Raw genomic sequence first — 26829 nt, forward strand, 5'->3', positions numbered from 1 at the left:
CCATTTTAATTAAAATTTTATTATTTGTTTATTATAAACAGTATATAATTTAAATATATTAATAATATAATAAAATAATAGTATGAGTTAGTTATTATAATAATTAAAATTATAATAATTAAAAAAATTTACTAAATAAATAATAAGTTATTTAATTAAAAAAACTAAAAATAAAACAACTAAATAACAAATGATTTTAATAACAAAATATTTCATTTCAAAAAAAAAGTAGTTTGATCTAATAATAATATAACTAAAATTGTTAGATAAAACAATATAATAGCAATTCAATCAACCTTTTTATTATAAAGTCCAATAAACAAAATAGTAAATTTTTTCTTCAATTTGTTTCAATGAAAAAAAAATAATTTTCATATGAGTTATTTATGTAATAATAGAATAATACAATTTTATTAATAACAGAACTATATATTGAGTTGAATAATTGAGGAATTGATTATGGATAGAATAAAGGGATATAAAAGAATTTTTAAAAAACGATTATAACAATAATGACATCAACACAGACAATGCGTGAAATTCTTCAAGCGGCAAAAGGGATGCTTCCTGCAAGCCAACAGTCGACACAAAACATGATGAACATCGAGGAAATGGCTCGTAACTTAGTTGCCAAAAAGGTATCAGCTTCACATGAGAAGAGCGAAGAGGAGAAAGCGAAAGAGCGAGAAATGGAGGAGATGAAGAAGAAGATAGAAGATGTATTAAAGAAAGAACGTGCGTGTATGGACAAGAAGTCTTCTTCTGACGGACAGAAACTCATTTTCTATGAAAAATACGAAGACATTGCATCGACGGAAAACGGCGCTGAGAAGCCAAAAATACTTATCTTTGGAAAGCACAATTCGGATAAGATACAAATTATCGAGGCGATTGTCGGCGAACAGTTTTACTCGTACAAAAGAAGTGTTGCTGTTCCAGTTGTGTTTGACCTGGTGTATTCAAGACAACTCACACAGACAAGGTGCACTTTTAAAGAGAACGGACGCTGGACTGAATTCAATTTAAATTCGGTCGATGATGTTATTAAAGGGGTCTGCGAACAAATTGGAGAGTCGAATGTCTGTGCGCAACCCATTGAAATTCAAATTGTGTCTAACAACGTTATTCCATCGTGTTTGATCGACTTACCAAGCATCGACCTTGAATTTGGGAACGATAAAATGAAGAGTAAAGTCGACGAAATGTACTCACTCTATTTGGCAAAAAACAATGTCACAATATGTGTCGACAAATATAACCAGAAGAGCGAAAGCGACTCCGCGAGAAATTTCGCAGAACAGAAAAACATGAAAAATCCAATTTTTGTATTAACGGACTTTGATGAAGAAATCCACCAAATGAAAACTAAAACTGATTTGGAGCAGTTTTTTGCAGATGATGAGAAGTACGATGAGATCTATGTCAGCGTCGTGAACGAGAAATGCCAAAATTCATTCAAGAAAGAATTGGACGAAAAGCACCTTGAGTGTGTCAAGAGGCTTGCAAGTCTGGGAATTGGAGAGCACGAAAAGGAGAAAATTGGGATGTGGAGGTTGAAGGAAATGCTAGAGAATCGAGTGTTGAGTCTCTACGATTATTCAATTGACACTAAAATTACCGAGAAGAGAAAGAGCGTTATAGAGCTTGAGAAACAAGTATCAGCGTTACAAGAAGAAGAACGAAACTTTGTTGCGGACGACGAATTGAAAAGCTTGCTGAGAAGTGATGTGAGTGGAATCGGTAATTTGATCATTCAACTTATAACTGGAGAGTGCACTGTTAATCCTAAAGAATATGGAGAGACCATTGGAGAAGAAAGACAAGTGAATGGAGGAGATGGATGGGGAGGACTTGGGAACGAAATAGACATCGTTGGGAAAGATATGAAACTGTACGGAGGAGCACAATACGAAAGACTGATGAGAGAGACAGAAGCTGCGTTACTGACTTTGGAATTACCAGTACCAACTGCCGACGAGGTTTGTGTTGCGATGGGCATCCATGCGATAGGAGGAATGTTGAATGGAGGAGAACGAGTGGTCAGTGTTGTGATTAAGACGAAAGCAGCACAAGCACTCAACCCAGTGATTAACATCTTAACAAGGAGAATCGTCCACATATTTGAAAGACTCTTTGACGTTGCTATTGGTGCGATGGAGAACATCACCGCGGAGAAAAGTGTCTTTCAAACGGAAAGTGTCAATAAAGCGTTGAAAGATGTCTACGTCAAATTTGTCAAAGACAAATTGAAACGGTGCGAGAAAATGCTGAAAGAGGACTTAAACTCATTTGTTGCTGTTGTTGACTGGAACATGTTGTCTAATGGGATGTACACACAAACAGAAGACGTGGAAGAAATAAAAGCGGACGAGACCGACGAAGAAAAGAAGACAAGGATCAAACAAAAAGTGCAAAGTATAATGGAAGTACGCGGGCAGAACGAACTTAAAATACTACAGGAACTGAGAAACATAGGCGGAGCTGAGTCACACCCCGCCATCTGCAAAATATGTCAGAAGGTGTTTGGTGTCATTAGAGAAAGCTTTTGGAGGAACACAAGAAGCAAATTGAATGCGTACTTTTTGCAACCAATGATTGGAGAGGTGAAAGAAGAGCTTTCAAGGCAAATCCCAGTGTTGGACAACGTACTTCTCTCGTCGAGAAAAAGCGAGGAAGAAAGGAAAAGAGATTTGGAGAACATCAAAGGGAAAAAGAGTGTGACATGTGAGGAAATAGAAAAATGCACTGAAGCTAAAAATTTGTTGAAATCGATCAACACGGAAAGGCTATCGCAGGTCAGAGGTTTTGAAGAACCTCAACTTAAAAAGAAATTGAACTTTTAGTAATTGATGTATGTTGGGTTGTTTTTGTAATTTTGAGGTGCAATAAGACACTATAAACAATGAAAAAATAACATTAAAATTAATAATAAAATCATAACTGTGTTTTTTTAAATAAATAATACAAATTAAAAATACTTTTTTGATTAAAGATATTTTTCGTCATAAAAAGTGGAGTCACTTTTTGATAAAATTAATTAAATGGCTGACAATAAATAACTGGGTGGTTTTTTTAAAAATACATTTATTGTTGTGTTAAAAAAACTGAGTGTTTGTTTTAAACACTATAAAGTACATACATATCATTTCAAAATTATGTGTTATGACACTTAATCTTTAAAACAGAGTTTCAAACATTACCAAAAGCTGCTATAAAATTAGTTTGGACTTAAAGTCCAACTATTTATTTTAGGAAAAAGATAGGAACAATAATTTTTATATTTTAAATGAGTAACTGATATAAAAAATAATAAACAAAAAAATATCGATGTAATAATAAGTAGAAAAGAAATCAAACATAACCAATAAAATGAGAAAAATCGAATTGCTTAGAATTTATGATGAGCCAGAGTTGGTGGAATAATCAGCTCCTCCAGCCTTTTTGAGCTTAGCAGCAATTTCCTCCTCCTTAAGGTCATCTTGGCAAGTGGCGTGGATCTCGATGTGGAAGTTCTTGAACAAGGTATCCTTGACCTCACCCTTCAAAATGCTCATAGCAGCTCTCAACTTTGGTTTTTTGATTCCTTCACCAGCCCATGAAACAAAGACAAATTTAACTCTCTTGGATTCTTCATCACCAGAGATGGTTCTGTAATAAGCGAATTGGAGTTCTTCGTCCTTAAGGGCAGCCTTAACTTCATTGAGTCCTCCCTTTCCTTTGATTTGGAAGTTGACTTTGTTTGGAGCAGTTGAGACGTTGAAGACGACATACTCGACTTCTTCGTTCTTATCGTCAATCACTTCAGCAATTGATTGTGCTAATTCTGGATCAGACATATCGAAGGCCATTGCGCTTACTGTATTTTTGTAGTTGCAAACGTTTATATACTCTTTTTTTCATTCTAAATGGAGTTCATTTTCAAGTTGATCGTTAATCTTTTACAGTTCATAGTCGGTTTCCCAATTCTTGTCTTGAAAATAGTTACAATATTTCTACTACTTGTTTGTAGTTTATTACTTATTATTGTCTCTTATTTATGGAATAACACTTCTCATAACATTTATATTCAACACTAATTTAATATAATAAAAAGTACTTATTACTTATTAATTTAACTTCTATTTGTTACTAACAATTATTTATATTTTATTACTATAAATTTACTTATTGGTTAGTTGGTTTTTATTAATATGTATTATATTTCAACCCTAATTAATTTACTATTAAATATTGTTTTGGCTATTATAAAATTAATTTAATTGAGATTTTTTTGGAATTGTAAACTATAACAATAATATAATAATTAATTAACAAAATAGAATTTGTCACAAGAACAACAAAACCGATTTGTCAAAGAAATCTGATCTTCCTCAACAAAACAAAGAGATCCCATTTTCGGTGTCGGAGATCATGGAACCTCTATAAAAGCGTCGAATAAGCACTGTGAGTATCAAATGTTATCTTTTATATTGTTCGGTATAGCAGCTGCGAAGGTTGTGACTGACAACGGATGTACTTTCGACTGTACAATTGATGGGTTGTATTGTATAAACGACACCAAATACTCAAAACAGTACTTTGAGTGCTCAAATACTTTCCAAGGACTCAGACCGTGTGCGCCGGGGACTGAGTGCATTGCCAAAGAACGTGTAGACTTTGGGTATAACCCATGTGGTTACAAAGAAGAAACTACAAAAAGCGAGGAAAAGAGCAAAGAGACGTCGAAAGTCCCAGTGACACCTCCGGTTGACAAGAGTGAAGAGAAGGAGATATGTAAAGAGGATGGGTTTTATTGCACCGGCGATGAGAAGCACACAAAAGAGTATTACATCTGCTCACCAACATATAATGGATACTCAAAATGCCCAGCTGGAACAAAGTGTGGTGCTAAGGGACACTACCCATACACAGTCAACCCATGCATCCTTGATGAGGAGTTGATTGAGAAGTCAAAAGAGAAGAGCGAAATAAAAAGCACCGATAAGGGTGAAATTCCAGACTGCAAGGAGAATGGGTTCTACTGCGTCGAAGATGGAAAACACGACTTCCAGTACTACGTCTGCGCAGACTCCTATAAGGGATTCATGAAATGCCCAACCGGCACTAAGTGTGCTGGCGCATCAACAAAACCATACACATTAAGCCCTTGTGTCTTGCTGAACGACAACTCAATTGAAAATCCACAAAAGAGCACTGAAAAATCTGTGGGAACCCCGTCAGTCGACAAGAATGAAGACATCCCAACATGCACAGAAGAAGGACTCTACTGCGTGTTGGATGGGAAGCACGACAACGAGTACTACATCTGCACCGATGCGTATAAAGGATTCTCAAAATGCCCACCAGGCACAATTTGCAAAGGAAAGGGCAAGTTTGACATCAAGGTTGATCCATGTGTAGAGAAAACAACTGAGAGTTCAAAGGCAAAGAGTGTTGAGAAGCCGGTCGTCTCTGAAGAAAATGAGCTGAAATGCAAGGAAGATGGTCTCTTCTGTGTGATCGATGGGAAACACAACGATCAGTACTTCCAGTGCTCCGAGTTTTACACTGGATTCAGACCATGTTCAAAGGGTACCTGGTGCAAAGGTGAGCAAGAGAAGCCATATGACACTGATCCATGCGTCTGGTACGACGAAACCACTTGGGGGAAGAAGATCTAAACGTTCTAACTGATTACAAGTGCTTTTAATTTATATAACAATTCAACACAACATAATATGGTATTCAAATGTATTAAATCGATTGATAGAATTAATGATTATTATTATAAGTATAATAAGAATATACTAAACATATTAAAAACTTCTTCAAGGAAGTAAATGAAAAAGATTCACACTACAAACAATAAATCAGTCGAGACTCTGCAGGAAACTGTTGAAATCCTGGAGTGTTGGTTTGGATGGTATCGAGTCGTTGGGTAACAAATAAGGGAGGGAGACGTTTTCTATTTTCAATTCGGAGGTTTGTGTTTTGAACAATGCGGAGAGTGATGGGAGTGAGTTTGAGTTGGTATCGACTTGGTAAGACGTGTCCATCGACATCTTTTCGAATTCTTCAGCACAACTATTGTCTTTGTTTTCCCATGGTGCGTCGAAGATTTTCAATTTCCAAACCCCAGTCTTATTCATTGATGATTTTCCGGACTCAAATGAGTTGCAATGGATCATAGCGTCCAATATACTTTTCTTCCATTTGTTTGGGTTTGTTCTGACTAGAAATTAATTTTCAATTTGAAACAATACAACAACGTATAACAAACATTGTGGAAGTTGCGAGAAAAGGTACCAATGGTCTGTGACAAACCAATGTGCGTCATATTTTAAAGAGAAAAAGATGTTATCTTTGTGAATGTATGACAAGCAGTAAAAAATGACTTTGCAAATGTATTGCCACGATATCACATTCCTTGTTCGCTCTTTTGCTAACACAGTCATCCCGTTTTGACACAACGGGCAAAAACATAATTTCAGGTGGTACGGCTCGTCACCTTCGAGAATCGGTGTCGAGTCCGTTGGGTCATATACCGGAAATTTGCGGACATTCCCAACTTGGTTTGAAACATCGAACATCCCGTCCATATGTATTTGATTTTTATCTTCGCCGCCAAATCTTATAAATCGTCTCCCGTATTTTTGGACAACACTGAATTATAAATAGCTTTTTTTGATTCATAACTAATTATAATACACCTCAACAAAAATTTAGATAGAAATTATGACAAATTAAACAAATTATTACAAAGGAAATTAATTGAATGCATTTTGGATATGATTTTATTATGTTTTTTCTTCTAAATCAATAAAACTCATATTTTTATTATAAATTATAATACAAGATTTGGTCTGAACAAAAAAAATATCAATTTTGCTAATTTATGCAATTTTTATTTTACTAACTATCAGAAAAAAAAATATGTAATTGTTTAATTATTATAAATAAATAATAAATATATTTAATTGGTTTGACTAAAAACAATAACAAAAAACAATAACATTTCTTTATTTATTGATTTGGAATCAATTGATGATGATACGCGACAAAACCAGCTTGCATATTACCATTGTTACTAAACTATAATTATGTACAATATTTTATAAAGACAGTATAGTTTAATATTAATACATTTAACAGTAAACCTGAAATGAGAACAATTTAAAGAAAATAGTACTAACGATATTGAATGATCTATTAAAGCTTTAATTTGTAGTTTTCAAATAATTTCAAAAAGAAAAAAAAAGTATTTTCCCATACTATTAGCAATAGTATTGTTTATTTTATGAATAACTATTAACAAATTTAATTATATAAAGCTTTTTGTGACAAAAATAATAAAAATCACACAAAACTTCATCGAGTTTTGTAATTATTTTAATGAAAACAATGAAACATATCGGGATATGTAACAAATTGTTGTATTGTATTGTATTTTTACGTTTATTGTTCATTACCAATTAAGATAATAATCTATTATTATAATAATAATATATTTTTAAATAAATATAGTAATGAACAACATATCAATTAATTATTCAAATAATATATGATTCTATAATATAAAAATGATATAAAAACCATTCAATCATCAAGGGAATGCTTTTCAGACACGTCCTCTTTTTTGATATAATTTAGTACTGAGATGTCCTCTGTAACCCACGGAAACTTATTTTTGAACATAATGTTTTGCTCATCTAAAGAACGGGCTTGACCGAAATAATCACTACAAATGAAAGTCCTCATAGCTTTTTGAAACATTGGATTGATTTTTTGAACCACAAAAGTCTGAAGTGGTGGATTTTCAAGTGATGCGTTTTGAGGCAATTTCACATATATAATTTCTTCGTATAAATCAACGACCCATTGTGCTTCTAAAGAGAGATTTTTAACATCCATATTAACTAACCGGTCGTCAAAACACGAATCGAAGAACGCGTTGATGATTCGATAGTCGCGGCACAAATACTCAAGTAAAATGGTGCATATTTGATAGATCCACTCGTTTTGTTGTAATGGGCTTTCTTCACATATTAAGTTATAATTTTCCAACACTATTTCACTCATTACATCCGTTTCAAGACGACCAAGTGGTGTAATTCCAAAGAGAGAGTCTTTTATCGGGACAAACTGGATATCTCTATTTAACAAACTCATAGTTTTGGTGTGTTTCTTCATCTCTGTTTGGAAGAACTCGGGGATGATCAATAGTACCTTCCCTGTGATTATCTTCTTATTCCGTTGTTCTTCTATTGTTTTGTAGAACACGTTTGTGAACCAATGTCCGACATCACAGTCTTCAATCCAGTTGTTATCTCCCGCTTTAATAAACACGTTTGTATTAGTCGCAAACTTCTTTTTAAGGGCAGCAAACTCTTTTGCCGTCGTTTTTACCATCAAATTAATTGTGTTGCCGCTTCCATTGACACAAATCGCGATATTTGAAGCGATGCTCTCTCGCCTTACGATATAGTTGACGTTTTCACTCTCCTTTCTCACATATCCGTCATGTTCCCCACACGCTTTCATACGATAGTCGAAGATATCAAAAATGAAAATGTTGCTTGGTGGTGTTCCTTTGTAATTTTTGAATGCTTGACAGAGTTTTTCGATCTCGCTGTCTTGAATTACGATGCGTTCTCCCATCAACTTGACGGGGGTTTCCTTGCAGTCGTTGTCGACAAACATTTGGTTGATTTCTTTCAAGCTTCTATTCTCTCCATTTCGCTTTAAAAATGTATTCAACGTCAGAGGTGTCATTAGTGTCTTATTCTCTTCAGAGTTTTTATTTAATTCATCTATAAAACTCTTCCACAAATTCTCTTCTCCATACGTATTATCCACTACATTATTCATATTAATATATTCGAAAAGTAAAGCATGTTTGTTTTTCAAATCCCGCGCCAATTTTTGATCATCTCTGCTCAATTCAACGGAATTAAAATCGTTAAGCAGTCGCTCTTTTGCTTCGAAAATTTTCATCGTAGCCATATTAAGTTGTTTCGAAGTTCCATATTTCAAAAAACAAAAAAAATCCGGAGTGAAGTCGAGACCGTCTAAATTGCTTGAAAGCTCCTGCGGCATGACAATTATAGCCTTTTTATTTTGTAAGTTATAACTCTTCTTAACAGTGTCAATGTACGGTCGAACTACTTTTGTCATCCAATTTTGGAAATCCTTACTGGTGAAGTACTCCTGGAAAGTTGTGTTTGATTTTCTAGGAAAGACCTTTTTGCTTGCTGGGTTATCACTGATAGACTCGGGATTTTTGATGAATATGGGTAAGGTCTTGTTCTGATTATAGCAGACAATGCAATCAGAAAGTTTAAGTGATGGTCCCAAAGTCTTGAATTGTTTATTTGGGTCTTTGCTTTTCAAAATGCGTATTTTGTTCAACTCTGAATTGATTTGGATGCCCAACTCTTCAATGAAAAAATGAAGCTCCTTGGGCACTTTTCTGAGTTGCTCATTCAGGCGAGACCGCTCTTGGACGAGTTGTTGCGGGGTAAATCCGTCTTTTTTGGTAAAGAGGATCTTTTGTTCGACAAATCCAAGAACATCCAAGTCTTGTGCAGTCAATTGCACAGGTTCACCAAAATTCTCTTCTATCAAACACTCAAGTGTGTTCTTCGTAAAAGCTTCTTGTTTAAGCTCAAGTTGTTTGATCCGTTTGATAAGAAATTCAATGATCTTAAGGTTTGTTGTGTTCTGTCTTGTCGATTGCATCAATTTGATAAATAGCTGAATGGTGTTTTTAGATGAGACCTTACAATTATTATATTATTATAATTACAAAGTTTAGTTATCATATTAATTATTTACAATTAATTAAAAAAATATTTTTAGAGTATAAAGATGAATAGATATTTTTGAATAATACTTTATATTATAGTTATTTATTTGAATGTATTTCTAAATTAGGGACTTTTGACACTAAATGACAATAATTATAATTATTGTTAATATATATATATATATATTATAATCTTATACTATATGTATATTTATAAATAATGATATAATATAATATAATATAATATAATATAATATAATATAATATAATATAATATAATATAATATAATATAATATAATATAATATAATATAATATAATATAATATAATATAATAATTATATATATAAAAGATATATTTATATTTATTATTCATTTAAAATAATAAATGAATAACAAATCCAAAGATATTTGAAATTTTTATGAATGTATTTTCAAATATTTAAATAACTTTTTAATTATATAAAAAAATAGATTTTGTGAATACTACATTCAATGACAAAAATATAATTAAGTGATAATAAATTTGATATTTTTGAATATTTATGACGAAGAGAAGTTTTTTGCGACACCAAAAATATTTTAGTAAACTGAAATTGGACCACAGTAACATTTTGCCAAAAGTTTATCAACTTAATATGATTTCCGTATATTACCCGATTTTTTCATAATGATTTCTTAATAAATAGTATTCCTTTACAACACAAAAATACGATGGTAAGTCCAATTCTTTTTTCACATGATAGTGGCACTATGCCATTTTATTTTCGAAGTTTGTTTCATAAAAACAATTCACTCTTATAAATAAAGAATCAACTAAAGACATTCAATGGGCCCAGAGTATTCATTGCCTTCTTCTCGCAGCGGTTCTATCTCAAGAGGAGATCCCTCTCCAGACTATTACAATCCATTTCCTTTTGTTGATGTACGCAGCTCTGATTTCCAAATCAGTTCTATAAAGTCAAGTGGAACACCTGAGAAAAAGATCGACTTACAAAAACCGACCAAAAAACGGAAAATGGGCTTTAAATTGAACCTTAAGATAGTAAACACTAATGCCAACGAGTCAGAACCAGACCTTAGACAAAACACTGAAAGGTCTGCTCTTCAAAATACACCACACATTAAATTCTCTGTAGCTGATGGCCCCCTCTCTCCAACACACCAGTCTTCAGAAAAGAAGACTCCAAGAGAGAGCAGAAAGAAACATTGGAGTTTTGGTGTTTCGTTCAAGCACAAAAAGGACAAAGATAGTGACAACGAAGACATTGAAAGTGACAATCAAAACTTGATATCCCCACGTGGCAATTCACAAGGGATCAGTCCGCGTGGGAAAAAGAATAAAATAGTTCAGAACTTAGACAAAGCGTATTATTTCGTTATTGAGACTGGACTCAAAGAGTACAAAATCCTTTATGACTCTAATGTGATGGATTTGGATCCACGAACAGTCAGTACGTGTTGCGATGGTAAATGTTCTGTTGTCTTTGCCCTATTTTGGAAAGGTGGACTCTTTGGGGTATTCAACAGAGAGCTTCTCCATTCGGAGAAAACAAAGAAGGTGGTGAATGAGAGTGAAGAAGTCTTTTTATTCTCCTTCAAACGTGACAAAATCGAACCTTCAATAATGAGAAGGACAAAGCCTGAGAACAAAAGTATCACCTTATATGGTAAAGAAGAAAAGTCGTTCATCGTGATGATGTTCTCTGCATTTTGGTTGTCCCAAGACGGAAAGGCATCATTCCATTCTATGATTCGAGAATACTATAACTTCCCAGATAAACTGTTTAATCCATTTGGAGAAAGAAGTTTGAACGAGAAAATAGAAGTCGAAAGACTTTGTATTGTTGAGTTGTGTTAAAAAGCAAGAGCAGTCTCCTTGTTTTTTAAATACTAGAAATGTGATTTTTAGCATGTTCACAACTGGACATAAAAATTTGGAATTATCATAGTAAAAGTGAACTTTCGCTAAAGCTTATTTACTACTTTGTATAATTATTTTTATTGTAACTTTATAATTTATTTTTATATTTAATGTAATTTTTTTGTTTTGGTAAATTATTAAATTATTATAGTATTTAAATTATATATTTTAATTTAAATAACATTTTATTTTTATTTTTTTCATTGAACTGAATTAACCTAATTTGTGGTTTATATTACCAAAAATAATTGATTAATGTTTGGGAAATACAAACATAAGAACATCAAACTTTAATGATTAAAACAGTTAAATTTATTTTTGAAAAAAATTTAACTGAATTATTTATAATGTTTTTTTTTGTAGTCTCAAAAATGTCAAATAATTATTTTTGTAAGTAAATTATAGTTCAAAAAACAAAATAAAGAAGATTTGAGTAACATAAAAACAATAACAATTTATGTTTTTAGACAAACTTTTATAATAAAAACAAGTGAATTAATTTTTATTTTCGAATATTTAAACCAGTTTTTGTTTTCTCATTTTATTCTTTTTATTTGATCGTGAACTTGAGCTTCGTTTGTTTTTTTATTAAAAATTTAAACTATACCTATTGAATTTTTCTAATTTAAAAAAAAATGTTATTAAATTTTTACAAAAATAGTAAAAAACTGGTTCAAATAAATACAGCATTTATTTAAAATTGTTAATTCGTTTATTTATATTTATAATATTCTTTACAATAGTTAATTTTCTGTAAAAGTCCGGTTTCTTTATTTGAGAATGCCGTTTTCTTTCCAAAAATAAAACAAAAACACAAAAATAGATTGGATAACAGATTAGCTTAAAATACCCGCAAAACGACATGAATTGTGGTTTGTTCTATGAGTGACTTTTCTTTATAACAACCCTAATTATCAAATACCATTTTGTTATTTTTATATTTAGAGAACATTTTTGTCTTTAAAACGCAGAAATAATATGGAAATTGTTTTCTTGTGAGCTTGCTTACAATACATGAAAAAAGTGAAGAATAAATTATCTTGTTAATGAACAGGGGAATGACGCACAATTATATAGTTTATACCAAGATCGCGAATATCAGAAAACTTCCATGAGTTGACAGAAGACATTTTGTTTGGCGTTTTTTTTGCGATTAAAAAAACAACAAACCAGTAAAGAAGTTATTTGAGACTGTTTTCTGCCTTTGATTAAAACTGGATTAGGCAGATGTTCCCAAGAATTCCATCTTATCAAAAATAATAGTATAATAAATTTAAATTATAGTAAAATATTAAAATTGAATTCCTTAAAATTTCACACCAATTTTTATGATGTTATAAAAAGGATGTTATAATGTAAAGCATGATTGTGTGTTATATAAACCTATTCAACTCGTATAATTCATATGAGCTACTATAAGAAGACAACCCAAAAAATTGTCTCATGTCAACGACTCACGTCGCGAATTGTGGTCAATCGAAGAATCAGAGACAAAAATTTGCAAGAGTATTTTGAAGAGATATTTGAAAGGTATGATAAAGATCTTTACTTCGACTCTGAAGTTATGAAAATGCTTTGCACAGAACCTGAAGATTCCGACTTTATCGAGAGGTCTCCAACACCACCATTAGTGGAATGTTTGTGTTAATAAAATCAAATGATTTGGATGTATGTATGTATTAATTTATTGCATTTATTTGTTAATGTTTGTTTTATAAGAAAGACATGGTCAAAAAATTCTTGTTCTTTATTGACGTTTCGAAGAGATGACACATGTATCTATTTATTCGAGCTATAAACTTCATTTTCAATCACCTTTATTTTGCTATAAAACAAAAAGTCATTCGAAACACTTTTTAAAACATTAGAATAATGCTTACAAATTTAAACAAAATATAAGGGTTTTTTAAACTAAATAATTCATTGAGTTGCAACACTATTTTTATATTGTTAATTAATGTAGATATTGGAACATTATTATTTTGAATAATAAAATAACACTGGTAAAATTTTTAATATTTGGTTATATAGTCGGGTGATAAAGGGGGTTAATTTGGGACAGAAGTAGTTAATTTGAGTAAAAAACTATAAAATATAATTTCTTTAACCATAAAAGTATTAGAAGGGTTTTTTCAATTAACTACTTTGAAGATAATAAAAGAAAACCATAACTTTTTATTTTTGATATTATTCAATCTTTGAAAACAATGGAAGAAGAAGAGTAAGGAACCCTCGATGAAACAACCACAGGCAATCAACACAAAAAAAGCAATTTAAATACAAGAAACCAGTTTAAAAACTGTATTTCAATATATATTCATGATGTATATGGTTAAAATGCCAGAGTTTAATGAATTAACTACAATGTCAATCTTTTAAAGTGTCACAGAATCACTGAAAATCCATCATTTGTTGAAATCTTTTAATCTTTCGTTGTTGAACCATTCCCATTGAGAAAGGAAAAGAGAAAGACCATTTTAACACCAAAACAATTGGAGTTGAAGAAGAGCAGAAAAGAAATGAAACAAAGGAAAAAACAAAGGAAAATCCTTTAACAAAACAAGTTTCAGACAAACCACAAAAAGTGCTGCGTTTTAGACTTCCACATTTCTCTAAGTGAACAAATTGAGGTGTTTTTGTTTATTTTTGAAATAGAAATTTATAATTATTCAATTTATAATCATTTAAAATAAAAAACTATAATTTAAATTAATATTTTAATTTTATGTTTATTTTGACCTTTAAATAGATTTTTTAAAAATTATAGTTTCAAAATTATATTTATCAAAATTAACTACCTTTGTCCCTTTTTAATGCTATTTATCCCCCGACTATAATAAAAAATTAATCACAATTAATAATTTGATTAAAATATTAAAAAAATAAACTATAAAATTTATATTTATATTTTAAATAATAAATTTTAAGTACTTTATAAAAAAACTAAAGTCACTTTATTAACCTTATTTATTTTTTAGGTCAATTTTTGATAAAAATGTTCCTTATAGACGGGAAAAGATAAGTCTTCAAAAAGGTTATTATATATAATTATTCCAAAACTAAATAACCAATAACACAACCAATAACATAAATAAGGTTTAGAAAATTTGACCAATTATTTTCAAACATCTAAAAGTGAATAAATACAGTTGATTTGGTAATATAATTGAACAAAATAACGGGAAAATATTGCTAACAAACCAAGAGGAAAGTTTAGAAGTCTTATTGAACATCAATGACTTGATAAACTGGCTGTTTATAACAACATCACTCTATCTTCAAAGTTCACAACACCTCTTCCTTTTTTTGATTTTCGTTGTTTTATATTTTCAGTAACGACCATTTTGTTCATTATTTAACCTTAGGAAGAAGGAACTGGAAAAAATAATAAAAATTATAGGATTTGAATTATAATCCACTTTTTTTAATTATAAAAAAACAGATATTGATTAAACATAATTAACATAAAAATTAACTATTTAATGTTAATTATATTTTATCAATATTATAATATAATAATTTTTAACAAAAAATTAATTTTAACCAAACTAACTAACCCAAATTGATAAGTTCAAGAAAGGATTCCGACTTCAATAAAGAACTATTCTTTGAACACTCAGAATGGTAATTAAAAAAACACCCATTTAAACAATGAAACTGATTGTTTGGACACTTTTGTTTATGTAAAAATAACTGAATTCAGATGCATTACTTGCTCCCATAAAGGATTTAATGTTTGGTGTTGTTATGGACACTTCCACGCAATATGTATCAATTGTAAAAAAAATAAGTATGGTTTTGATTATTTGTTGATTTTATTTTTTTTGTTTAAAAAGAAATAATAAATAGTATTTTTTAGTTGGTCCCAAAGGGAGGGGATAGAAAATAAGTGGATTTGAATCAGCGTTCTAAGGTTAATACGTGTTCATTTACATGTTATTTAACATATCGAAATCATTTGCCTGTTTACGTCGAATACCAAATGAATCGTTTAATTTGTTGATGTAAAAAAGCATCATTTCTTTGTTTTTGGGTTGAATTGTTGATAATCAAATTTATTATTTTTTTGTTTTTGTTAAAAAAGAAAAAAAATCAACCAATCATATTTAATTAATAAGGTTTGCAGACTGACTTTATATAAAAGTCAAATTAAATCACGAAACTGTGGTTTTATACTAATACTTGAATAAATTATACAATTTTAGTTTTAAAGGTGATAATTTTTGTAAATAAAATAATTTACACTTATTATGAAACTAGACGATATTGAAAAAAATATTTTTACAAAAAAGTATAAAAAATAGTTATAATGGTCTTTATTTGAATGAACATTATGTTACACAATTAAATGACCGTGAACAAGAGTCTCTTTGAAATTTGATATAACAAGTTGTGTCTTTATTTGGTTATTTTACATAATAAAGTCTTTTTTACAAACTTACAATTCAAACAAATACAATTAAAAAAATAAGCTCATATATCAAATAACCAATATAAATAAAAAAAACAACAAAGACATTGTACCTAAAAAAATAAAACTTAAAGTTTATTGAAATGTTCGAATCTAACCATAATATTTGTCTAACTTATACAATTTAGTACAAATAGTTAACTATTAATAATTATAATAATAATCTAAAAAATATAGTACAATTTTTATTTGTAAAATAAATAATAACAATCAATCATTATTTTTATAATTAATTGTAAAATAAAACACAATTTACTCAATAATTTGAAAAACAATATCATTAAACTGAAAGTATTTTTGGATAACAATTTTGTTGACAATTTCATCCTCTAACTTTTTAAACACCAAAATTGTCAGATAATTTTATAATAGTAAATTATAATTATAGGGTATTTCCTGTTATTTTGAACGATAATTATGTATTTTTTGGGATAAATAAACATAAATTGTAAAACTATTGTTTCAACTTATTAATTTTTCAATTTAAAAACTTTTGAATATATTTAAAAGAAGAAACCATTTTTACAGAATTGTATTAAAATTTAATTTTGTGCAAAAACATTAAAAAAAATTGAACAAAGAGATGTAAAAAAAATTTGATTATTTTTTAAATTTGAAATTATTTACAATTTAGTGTTTCAACAATTTGTTTTCTTGTTTAATAATTACGTCTTATTTCCCAAAAAAGTGGCAAACAAGGAAACATTGAACACATTAACAATTTGTATCATTTGGCACAAACAATTGAAAATACAATCATTCTTTGGTTTCTTTATGAACTTCATTTTTTAAAAAGGTGAACATAAGATTCAAATGCCATGAAAACATTAAATACAAATATTCAACAAAAACTTTCCAAATGAAGTCAATAAGAATATGAATAATGGGGTATTAAACCAACTGCCAAAATTAGTACAGCGTTTTATTTTATTGACGCGATCGAAGTCTTCGTTGGTTAATTCGATGGTATTTAGTCAAATTTTGATTCAGTGTAACTTCTGAACTCCAAACCAGTTCAATGGGCAACAAACAGATGGTGAAGTACTCCAAGAACTCCAGCCGTTCGGGTAGTGTCTTTAATCCACACGAATTTATTCCAAAGAATCGGATCAAAGGACATACAAGAGAGAAATTTCCACCAACCAATTCACAAGATGATGATTTAGAAATATCATTGACAAATCAAGAATCGGGTTGTAAAAGTCCAATAAATCGATTTTCAGATGACATCACTGAATCCGACAAAACACGCAACTTTTCTCCATTGACAAGTCCTCGTTCAGATCGCAAAGAGAAAAAAGAGCGTCCTTCAAGTTCTCAAGCAAAAGTCGGCAAATCTCTGACTCCAAATGATATCACCTTCACAACAAAAACGTCGTCACTCACCCCAACAAACCAAAGGTATGAAAAGAAGCCCTCAAAATTTAAAATACCAAAACTGTCACTTGGATTCGAGAAAATAAAGAGTTCGTTGACATCCCCAAGATCTCCAAAAACAAAGTCAGCACGGTCGACCCCTTCAACACCAGGACAAAAATTCACATTTGAAGATAAGGCAGCGTTCTTTGTCTCTGAAACTGGTTTCAATGACTTTTCTATAATCTACGACAGTCGTTTGGACGAACTCGATGCTCGGTCATTCAACGCAAAGGTAATAGGACAACAGAATATCGTTATAATTGCCATCACAAAAGATTCACAGTTTGGGATGTACCAAGACGAGCCTTTGCATAAAAGTGAATTTGGAAGTCCCCTAGTGAATGAGAGTACTGATTCCTTTTTGTTTTCGTTCAAGGAAGGCAATAGAGAGCCAATCGTGATGGACAGAGTTGAAAACCAATTGAAGACCATAACAATCTACCCTGACACAGAAAAAAATTTCGTGTTCACTATGTTCTCCGCTTTTTGGCTGAAGAGTGACGGGAAGCTTGCGTTTCATGCTATGTGGAAAGACAAATATCTGACTGAAAAATTGTTCCTCAATCCTTTTGTGGATAAACCGCTGACTGAAAAAGTTACATGTGACCGATTGCTAGTTCTTCAATTACTTGGGGATCAAGTTGGATTTGAAGATTGACTGATAGAATAGATGTTACAACTAATTAATTAACTATAAGTATACATTTAATTAACTAGTAGATATAGTTAACTATTTATATTAATTAAATTTATATAAATGTACAAGATAAATATTTATTAATCTTTAATTATTACCTTCTACTAAAATGCTATTTAACTGATGTACTATTATGAATAATAATAAAATTATAAAAGTTACTCGAAATGAAAAGAACACAAAATGGAACAAAAGAAGTTACCAATCCCTGACGACACATTTATTAGCTTTAACACAAAACTCGAGGGGCGTGATATTCAACTTTTTCTTGTCGAAGTTTGCCATCAGCCCTAGAGCGGCGGAATAGCACGTGTGTTGTTTCTGAGAAGCTTGGCATCGTGCAAGGAGCATTCTAGCTATTTGTCTCTTTGTCGACCCGTTCCGTGCTTTTCTGAGGATGAACTCGCCCAACTTCACACAAACTTTACACTTCTGTTGGTCGCCCTCGATACCTTCGACAATTCCATTATAACACTTTCCGTGAGCATTATTGATCTCTCCCAATATCTTTTTCACACTTTCTTTCATGTCGCTGAACTCGTCTTCGACAACATTCATTCGACTCTTCACCGAGCTGATCGACTTTTCAAATAACTTACGACTTCCCTTACACACAATGACGTCCTCCTTTTGTTTCAACTTATCAATGGCTTCTTCGAGTTTCAAGTGATCCACCTTATACTGGTTCGTTCGTTTCTCAACAAGTTTGTCCAATTTATATTTCTTCTCCACTAACTGTCCCGAGATGACTCTTCGGACTTCTTCGATTGCTTTCAGTCTTCTTGCTAACTTGTTTCCTCGCTTCTGTAATTTGTGAATGACTGCAGACAACACCTCTCGGTCACCTTCTTCAACTATTTCTAATTTGCTCATCAACCGTTTGGCATCACTCATTGTCTCTCTGTACATCCCTTCCTTAGTTCTCATCTCGTTGATGATCTGTATCCCGTTCTTCACTATTTTGGACGTCTCATAAATGACTCGATCAACCTCGTCTCGCCTCTTTGAAGCACTCTCTCTGTCTTCACACAATTTGACTCCTTGGTTCATCATGATTTCTTCCCCAACTAATCGAGCGGCTCTTCCTTCCAGTTTTTTCATGAGTCGTTTCACGGCAGTGACTTGTTTCACAGGTCCAGAAAGTGCTTTATGCATCAACTGGCTCACTTGTTGTTTCAACTCTATTTTCGCCTTCTTGATTTCAACGAGTCTGTTAATAGCACCATGTCTCATGATCGAACTCTTCCCAACAGCTTTCAGCGCCATCTTCTTGACCATTTCAGAGAGTGTGGTCATGACTTCCGTCTTCATCACTATGTCCTTCTGGATCTCTTGGAGTTCATTTTTCATGACAAGAAGGGTGATGTTGCTTGTTATTCTCATTACACCATCGGCATGCTTTTTTATCATCTTTCTTCGCGTTTTCACGTCGTTTTCCAACGCCTCGATTTCCTTCTCTTCGCGTTTTCTCATTGCTCTCCACATCGAAACAACTCGGTCGGACAAATCAGATGCTTCTAATCGCTTTTGATGCGCTTTTTGCTTCATCAAGTCGCTTCTCTCACTTCCACTGAAAACACCTTTGGCTTCGTACTTCGCCATTTTGAGCGCACTCTTCTCATAAAGTTTCGCAATGTGACTTAACTCCTTAATGTGGTTGTTCACAGCAGTTTCCTCTCTTTTGAGGATTTTGACATACTTTCGATACACTCGAAGTTTCCTCGACTGTAACACTGCAATTCTGTCTTCGACCATTTCGTGTCGTGCAATGATTGCTCTTTGATATCTCCCACAACCATTTACTTCCTCTTTCTTCAAATCGCCTTCAAGTTTCATCGCATCTGTCAATTGTTTTTTGCACTTCGCAAGCCACATGCCCAACTGTGTTCTCGCGGTCTTACTCTTCTCCATCGCCTTCTTTGCAACTTGTCCCGAGACCACACTCTTCAGTTCGTCGAGTCTATTTTGGTTCAATATGACTTCTCCCTTCAAATTTCTGAGTTTCTTATTTGCTAATTTTCTCTCTTCTATTTTCTGGTTCAATCGTTCTTCGCAGTTCTTCTTCATACTTCCAGCCGATATCTTGCATTCCTCTGTTATATCCTCAACACTTTTCGAGACACTTTTGATCTCATTCTCCTGTGCTTCTTTCTGATTAATCGACGTTTGCAATTCCTTCTCAATTTGTTTGACTTGTCCCGAGAGTTTATTCCATTCAAAGTCTTCTGGATCGGGTGTTGTGATCTCCTCCATCAAGTCTCGTGCTTCTTGAACTATTTTCATCATCTTCTTCGCATTCTTGTCGGTCGTCGCTTTCATTAAAAACACCGCTTTTCTCTCGTCGTCGTCCCCACACACTAACACATCAATCAACTCGTCCGAAAAAAGACGCAACTCGGCATTTCTGACTTTCGCCATTTCAGTGAGTTCCTTTAATTTCATTGTCTTCTTTTGCTTACTATTCAATTTAAGTATGCGTTCCGTCTGTCTCTGTTGTGCGTGTACAAAGTCTCTCTCGACGTTCCTTGTCGTCTCTTTCAAATTTTTTGTTTGCTTTGCCTGTATTTTGATCGACTTTTTCAATGAAAGAATCGTCTGTTTAGTTTCGCCTATTTTCTTGTCGATTTCCGTTGTTGGCGCGTGGATTTGTTTCAACGCGCTTCTCTTATCTTCCAACATATTCAGTTCCTTTTGAAATTTGATCAAATCTTGTCTCAAAGTTGTTTCTTTATCTTCCGCCGATTGCAAAAGAGTTGAGTACTTTGAGCTTGACACTTGATACGCTATCTCCGCAGCATCAAACTCCTTCTTAATCGTCGAGTTTTGGTTCTTCAAATCGTCGCTGATCATTTTTAAAAGTGAATCGATAGACTTCGGTGATGGTCTTGCCTCCATAGTAACTGGGTCCAAAACAACTCGACTCGCTGCAATGTATACAAGTAGTAGTGTAAATACCACCTTCATGATAGTATGTTTTCCAGATCTCATATTTCTTTCTTCTTTCTTTTCTTTGTTTCTTGATTTTTGTTTTTTGGGGAAATTCAACTATTTCTTGTCTAATTCATTTTATTAGCATTTTTATTATATTATATAATTATATAGTTATATTAGTTTATTTATTATTATGTATTCTATTTATAGGTGCAAAGGTAATATAACACTTGATATCTTAGTCATTTCTCTTATGACGTGACAGTAAAAATGAAGAAGAAAATAACGGTGAAAAAAGTAAATTAATTTAAGGAAGAAAATGGTATCCCGCGCTTGATGGCTTCCATATATTTTGCAACCTCGGCGTAGATCGCAGCAAAAGTAGTACACCCTTTCATCAACTCAAGTTTGATGTCGGTTGATAACAAGTCACTCTTCAGCTTTTTGTCGAATTCCTCACACAAGTTCAAAAAGAACTTCAAAATCCCTCTTTGGAACTCAACACCAATTTCGACTTGCACTTCCTCCCAATATTCAATATCCTTTTCTTTGATATCAGCTAAGCCTTGTGTGTATACCATCATCTCTTTCAATTTGACGATCCACTTCTCCTTGAAAGTCGCCATAAACCCTCTCAAATGTTCGACAAATTGTAAGACATCACTCTCTGTGACATTTCCACTTTGTTTATTTGTCTCAAAGTCTCTTACTCGGTTGAGCGTCTCAAGTAAGAAGAAGAAGAATTTCTCATTGATTAATCCACTTAAGTGCTCCCTTTTCACTTCAAGACTATGTTCTACTGAGAAGATATCTGCATTCATACTCTTCCTTTCTTCCGGTGTCAAGTCTTTGACTCCTTTGTTAAGTCTAATGAACTCGTTGTCTTGGTGTTTTAAAAAGCAAGCTATATATGCAAAGTTTAAGACTTCAGTAAATTCGCTGGGGATCTCGACACCTTTGTTATCAAAGGTCGCCATCTTTATTATGTACTGTTCCACCGTTGTTCTGAATTTCCAGCACAATTCTTCGAGGTCCGAATAATAATGGATCACTTGTACATATTGGAGCAATGAATCATATTGTGCGTATTTCCTCGTAATTGCTCTGATGAGGGACTTCTCGTTCTTCGGCTGTCCCGACGCACTCTGGACAAAAATGATTGTGTTATTCAAGATGAAGTACACCTTACTTATAATCATCTGAGTTACTTTGTTCAAGTGATCTCTCAGTGGGTTTACATCGTTCAAGATGACATAATTCTTGTCAATGAAGTTCTGGCAATTCACAAATTCCCTCAAGTAGATGAAATACGTGAAGCTGTCTTGCGGTCAGTTGGTCACAGACACTGTACCAAAGTATTATAACAAAATACTATATAAATATCGTTTGTAAACAAACCAAGGTTCTGGTATACTATATTCTTCTCAATAATAGTAGTTATAAAGTACTGGAATATGGGCCCAAACACATCTTCCACCATAGCACTAATTTCCCGTGAAAAGGAGTCTTTATCGACGATGATTTTTCGGTATATTCTTGAGTAGCAATCGACATGACTCGCGACAGTGTCAAAAAGAACTCGATAGAGTGAGTCGATGATGGTCTCCAGTTCATACCGAGTTTCTTTTTGTTGTGTCTGAATGACAATGGGAATGATGATTTCGTCGTCTTTGTTCGACACATTGCGCTGCACGTCGATTCGTGTTTTAATACGACTAAAGGACTCAGCGGAGTCCTTTTCTTTTTCGTTGCATGCTTTGAAAACATTATCTTTTGGGATGTACTCGATGAACTCAAATGTCTTCGGCAAAGCCTTTTGTGTTCTCAGTTTCATCAATTCTTCCGTGTAAGTTGTGAAATATTGATAGAACAACGCCTTCATAGTTTCCATATGATTGTGTTTGAGGGAGTTACACGGTTCTTCTGCGTATCTCATCAAAAACCTGAAGTGAATAGCGTAGTTATTAGCCAAATGGTGTTGAAGAATGATTGGGTTTGATTGAGAGAGTTGATTCAACTTCGAAGCCACCACGTCATAAATTCTTTGACATATATAGTTTGTCGTATGTGTGTGATACTCCATACACAATTTGACTATACTTGAGTCCTTATACTTCTCCTTCACTTCCTCAAAATTTTGTAATATCGAGTGGTAAGCAACCAAATCTGGCGCGTACTTGTCATCCACCGGTTTCGTCAACAGTCTTTGGATCAGTTCGGGTGGTGGAATGCATTTCGTCAGCAACGAACAAATCAATAGATGTGAGTGTTTGTCTTGTTCGACAACAGTGTTAATCTTTTTCGCTTCTGAGTGCAACGCTTGGAATCCCGTGAATGTTCTATTGATGACTTCTTTTCAATTCGCCAATTCTTTCTTATTTATTGATAATAATTTATTGACAATTATAACAAACTGATTCAGTTTCTCTGAAAGGTCGATGACACGCTCTTTCAATGATTCTACACACTTAATTAACATTGACAAATTGCTGTCAAGTTCTTTAAAAGCTCCATTGTTTTGTCTCACCTGCTCCATAAACATCAGTTCCTTGTCCAATATTTTCTGCTGCAAAATGGGTTTGAACTCTTTCAAATTCTCGATTGTCTCAAGCTCGTTCTCCATCCTCTTTTACAGTTCTCTTCTGTTTTTTTGGTATTTTTGTAGTTACTTTTTCTAGTTTATTTTATTATATATGGTTCTATATCGGGGTTTTTATAATATAGTTTTTTTATAATTCATAAACCATTTTTTCCATGTGAAAATTTCTCTATTTTTGGATACTATAAATAGTATTTTACATACTAATACTTTAACCATACTTTAACCATATTCAAATTAATTAAAATATAGTATAAATTATTAAAAGAAGCCAATAATGAATTACCCAACTCTGTTGCATGTTTACTCGTCGGAGTTTGTGGTCATGTCCGTAAGGAGTTGGTTTCTAATCATGACTCTCTTTGTCCTGAATTGTGCCGATTCTTGTGCTGCGACCTCCGAGTTGATCACTAAACAGTGAGTACTTCGTCTCTTTCGAAAATAGATATAATAGTAATAATTTATAGTATCTTATAGATATACAAATAACAAACGTTTTGCAGTCAAGAAAGTGGAGAAAGACTGAGATCCGCAGTACTCGTCTGTTGTAATGAATGGAGGAATTGGTTTGATGTCATGTTTACACATCAAATTAACAGAGTACTTTGGTGTATCGATATTTGATTGATCCAAATCGAATCCGACAACCAAGAAGACGTGGTTGAATTGAGTCTTGAACGTCGAGAAGTCGATCGTGTCCTGTTTTGGATCCTTCCCGTGATACTCCTTGAATACCAACACCACAATATCGTTCCCAATATGTTTCTTCTTATCCAATTGTTGTTTTTCGAAGTCGCTATATGGCAAATAAGGTGCCACATGATATATGATATTGATGCTATTGTTGCTAAATGTGTTCATAATAGCGTATTCTCCAGTTAAGTTCTGCTTTGTGTCAAGTCCTCCACTGAATCCAGTAAACCCTTGCAACTTAATTTTGGTCCCCAATAGTTCCAAGAAGTGTTCAAAGTGTGAACTCCCATTTTTATTCATAAAGAACTCATCTTCGGTCGTTTGTCCCGCAGCAGCGTACAATACTCCAAATTTGTACTTTGTCGCAATAAAATAGTTTTCAAACTTGATCAGCAACGGGTCCATAACTTTGTTATCAAAGGGTTTCGGGACGTTTTTGCACCCAAGATTTTTCAGAATTTGTGCGTCACTCGTCTTTTCATTCACTTTACTCGCAATCATTCTGCGGTTCGTTCTCTTCGTCCAAACAATCACTTTTCTGTCTGCTGGATCGTTCTTAATTGTAACAACCATCTTTTCTCTGGTATTAGTGTTAACATCGACAACCTCAAGACCATAACTTGAATGGGGGTCTTTTAACATGTAGGTTTGGAAGAAAGTAATTGGCAGAGTCGGGTCATGGTAATTTTTATTCATGAAAATCTCTTGTTTGTGGGTGCACGAGGTATAAAAGTTTTCGATGTGATAGTCTGGGAGCGTTGCTGTGTTAATCAACAGTGTTTTCGATTGTGTTGTATTGTTAGTCCAGCTTTCCATTTCCTGTGGAACATCATTCTCAAACTTCATTCTCATGTTATTGATCTCTTCGTTGCTCAGAAGTCTCAAAGAGTATTTGTCTTCAATCATATTGAACAACACATTGAACTGTCCATTCTCTTCCGCTATTTTCATCACTGGTTTCCCTTTAAATGCCATATCAATATCAGCCCCATACTGCAGTAATGTTTGCATCACATTCGTGTTTTTCGCTTTGACAGCGTAGTACAATGGGAATGTCCCGCTTTCAGTCATTTGGTTCACGTTAGCTCCATTCTCACACAAAAATTTGATTGCTTCTTCGTTGAGTGAAGACGCACACAAACATGTCAAAGCAGTTTCACCCAATTTGGAAATTTCATTGATGTATTCCTTAGTCTTTTCGGGCTTGTCTTTCGAGTCGCCAAGCATCACATACAAGAGAGAAATAGTTTTATCGTCGAGTTTAGGGTTTCTACACAAATAGTGGAGTGGTGTTCTCATGGTCTCGTTTTTGATATACCGATCGGCTTTGTTATTCAACAAACACGTGACAATATCGTTGTTGATTTCGTGTTGGCTCAACGCAGTGTGAAGTGGTGAATATCTGAATTTATTAAGTGCGTTCACATCAGCGCCTTTTGCAATCACCATCTCAACCAAGTTAGTGTACCCAAGAATAATAAGCATGTGCAAGAGAGTATCTCCATTTTTGTCTTCATCTCTCACACCGTGTTTTTTAATGTATGAAACAACTTGCGACTCGGCCTGTTTTGGCGATGGGGTTTGTGTTCCAGTCAAGAAGTTTGAAAGTTCCATAAATTTGGGTTTCACTTTTGTTGGGAGATAAGCTATCCAAAACACGCAACTGAGTTCAGTGATGGGTACAGACGATTGCTTTTTGAAGTCCACAGTGAATGAACTTAAAGTTGACTATTCATTACTTTGACTCTTTTGTATGAAACACATTCAGGGGTTAAATAATATATTATTAATATAATTTTATTATATTCTATATAGAACAAACGGAAGTTGGTTTGATCTCAGTACTCGACCCAGTGACTGATAGATGAAAAATAAATACAACGGGGTCTTCTGGAAAAGGTGTTGGGAACGAGACAGTGATGACAGATTGAATGAATGTTGTTCTCACATCGATTTGTCCAGTTAAGAACGAGCAGCCACGGATTGGCATTTGTGTACAAAAGTAGTCAAACTCTCTCTTCATGTTCAGTGGAGTCGTTGGCATTTGACTGATTTGGGCCCGGAGCTTATCGTTTTCCTCGGAGAGGAGATGGACTGTTTCTTCGAGTTGAACGATGTGCTGTGCGGACTCTTCAGTAGATCCAAATGACTTCCTTGAATCAAGTTCAAGTGGACTATCTGCTCTTGGGACTGCTGTTGGAGCTTCACTTCCTTCTGGTTTTGGGGAAGTCCTTTTTCCTATTGTAGTTGTGCCTCGTGACATTTTTTTGCTTTCTTGAATTTTTTGAGTTCTTTGAACTCAATTGTATTTC

At 33.1% G+C, this 26829-nt stretch overlaps 10 protein-coding genes across 10 annotated transcripts; 4 read left to right on the plus strand and 6 right to left on the minus strand.

Annotated features, from left to right (window-relative positions):
* Window positions 1-512: 512 nt before the first annotated feature.
* EIN_080030 (hypothetical protein) lies at window positions 513-2843 on the plus strand (the record flags this gene model as incomplete). The annotated part of the gene is made up of 1 exon (XM_004184349.1): window positions 513-2843. The coding sequence occupies one exon, from the start codon at window positions 513-515 to the stop codon at window positions 2841-2843; it is 2331 nt and encodes a 776-aa protein (XP_004184397.1).
* A 552-nt stretch (window positions 2844-3395) lies between these two features.
* EIN_080040 (coactosin, putative) lies at window positions 3396-3848 on the minus strand (the record flags this gene model as incomplete). Its single annotated transcript, XM_004184350.1, has 1 exon — window positions 3396-3848. The coding sequence occupies one exon, from the start codon at window positions 3846-3848 to the stop codon at window positions 3396-3398; it is 453 nt and encodes a 150-aa protein (XP_004184398.1).
* A 606-nt stretch (window positions 3849-4454) lies between these two features.
* Window positions 4455-5660, plus strand: EIN_080050 (Cyst wall-specific glycoprotein Jacob family protein; the record flags this gene model as incomplete). The annotated part of the gene is made up of 1 exon (XM_004184351.1): window positions 4455-5660. The coding sequence occupies one exon, from the start codon at window positions 4455-4457 to the stop codon at window positions 5658-5660; it is 1206 nt and encodes a 401-aa protein (XP_004184399.1).
* A 189-nt stretch (window positions 5661-5849) lies between these two features.
* EIN_080060 (hypothetical protein) lies at window positions 5850-6578 on the minus strand (the record flags this gene model as incomplete). Its single annotated transcript, XM_004184352.1, has 2 exons — window positions 5850-6211; window positions 6260-6578. 2 exons carry the CDS (start codon window positions 6576-6578, stop codon window positions 5850-5852), a joined length of 681 nt encoding a protein of 226 aa, XP_004184400.1.
* Window positions 6579-7575: 997 nt separating this feature from the next.
* Window positions 7576-9717, minus strand: EIN_080070 (hypothetical protein; the record flags this gene model as incomplete). Its single annotated transcript, XM_004184353.1, has 1 exon — window positions 7576-9717. The coding sequence occupies one exon, from the start codon at window positions 9715-9717 to the stop codon at window positions 7576-7578; it is 2142 nt and encodes a 713-aa protein (XP_004184401.1).
* An 895-nt stretch (window positions 9718-10612) lies between these two features.
* Window positions 10613-11644, plus strand: EIN_080080 (hypothetical protein; the record flags this gene model as incomplete). Its single annotated transcript, XM_004184354.1, has 1 exon — window positions 10613-11644. One exon carries the CDS (start codon window positions 10613-10615, stop codon window positions 11642-11644), a length of 1032 nt encoding a protein of 343 aa, XP_004184402.1.
* A 5552-nt stretch (window positions 11645-17196) lies between these two features.
* On the plus strand, window positions 17197-18255 carry EIN_080090 (hypothetical protein; the record flags this gene model as incomplete). Its single annotated transcript, XM_004184355.1, has 1 exon — window positions 17197-18255. One exon carries the CDS (start codon window positions 17197-17199, stop codon window positions 18253-18255), a length of 1059 nt encoding a protein of 352 aa, XP_004184403.1.
* A 237-nt stretch (window positions 18256-18492) lies between these two features.
* Window positions 18493-21282, minus strand: EIN_080100 (myosin heavy chain, skeletal muscle, putative; the record flags this gene model as incomplete). Its single annotated transcript, XM_004184356.1, has 1 exon — window positions 18493-21282. One exon carries the CDS (start codon window positions 21280-21282, stop codon window positions 18493-18495), a length of 2790 nt encoding a protein of 929 aa, XP_004184404.1.
* A 245-nt stretch (window positions 21283-21527) lies between these two features.
* Window positions 21528-23848, minus strand: EIN_080110 (hypothetical protein; the record flags this gene model as incomplete). Its single annotated transcript, XM_004184357.1, has 3 exons — window positions 21528-22546; window positions 22624-23564; window positions 23640-23848. 3 exons carry the CDS (start codon window positions 23846-23848, stop codon window positions 21528-21530), a joined length of 2169 nt encoding a protein of 722 aa, XP_004184405.1.
* A 279-nt stretch (window positions 23849-24127) lies between these two features.
* On the minus strand, window positions 24128-26780 carry EIN_080120 (rap GTPase-activating protein, putative; the record flags this gene model as incomplete). Its single annotated transcript, XM_004184358.1, has 3 exons — window positions 24128-24234; window positions 24319-26245; window positions 26340-26780. 3 exons carry the CDS (start codon window positions 26778-26780, stop codon window positions 24128-24130), a joined length of 2475 nt encoding a protein of 824 aa, XP_004184406.1.
* Between the last annotated feature and the right edge of the window lie 49 nt (window positions 26781-26829).

Source organism: Entamoeba invadens (genome assembly GCF_000330505.1).
Source record: "Entamoeba invadens IP1 unplaced genomic scaffold scaff_1105074725643, whole genome shotgun sequence".
NCBI classification, from domain to species: domain Eukaryota; phylum Evosea; order Mastigamoebida; family Endamoebidae; genus Entamoeba; species Entamoeba invadens.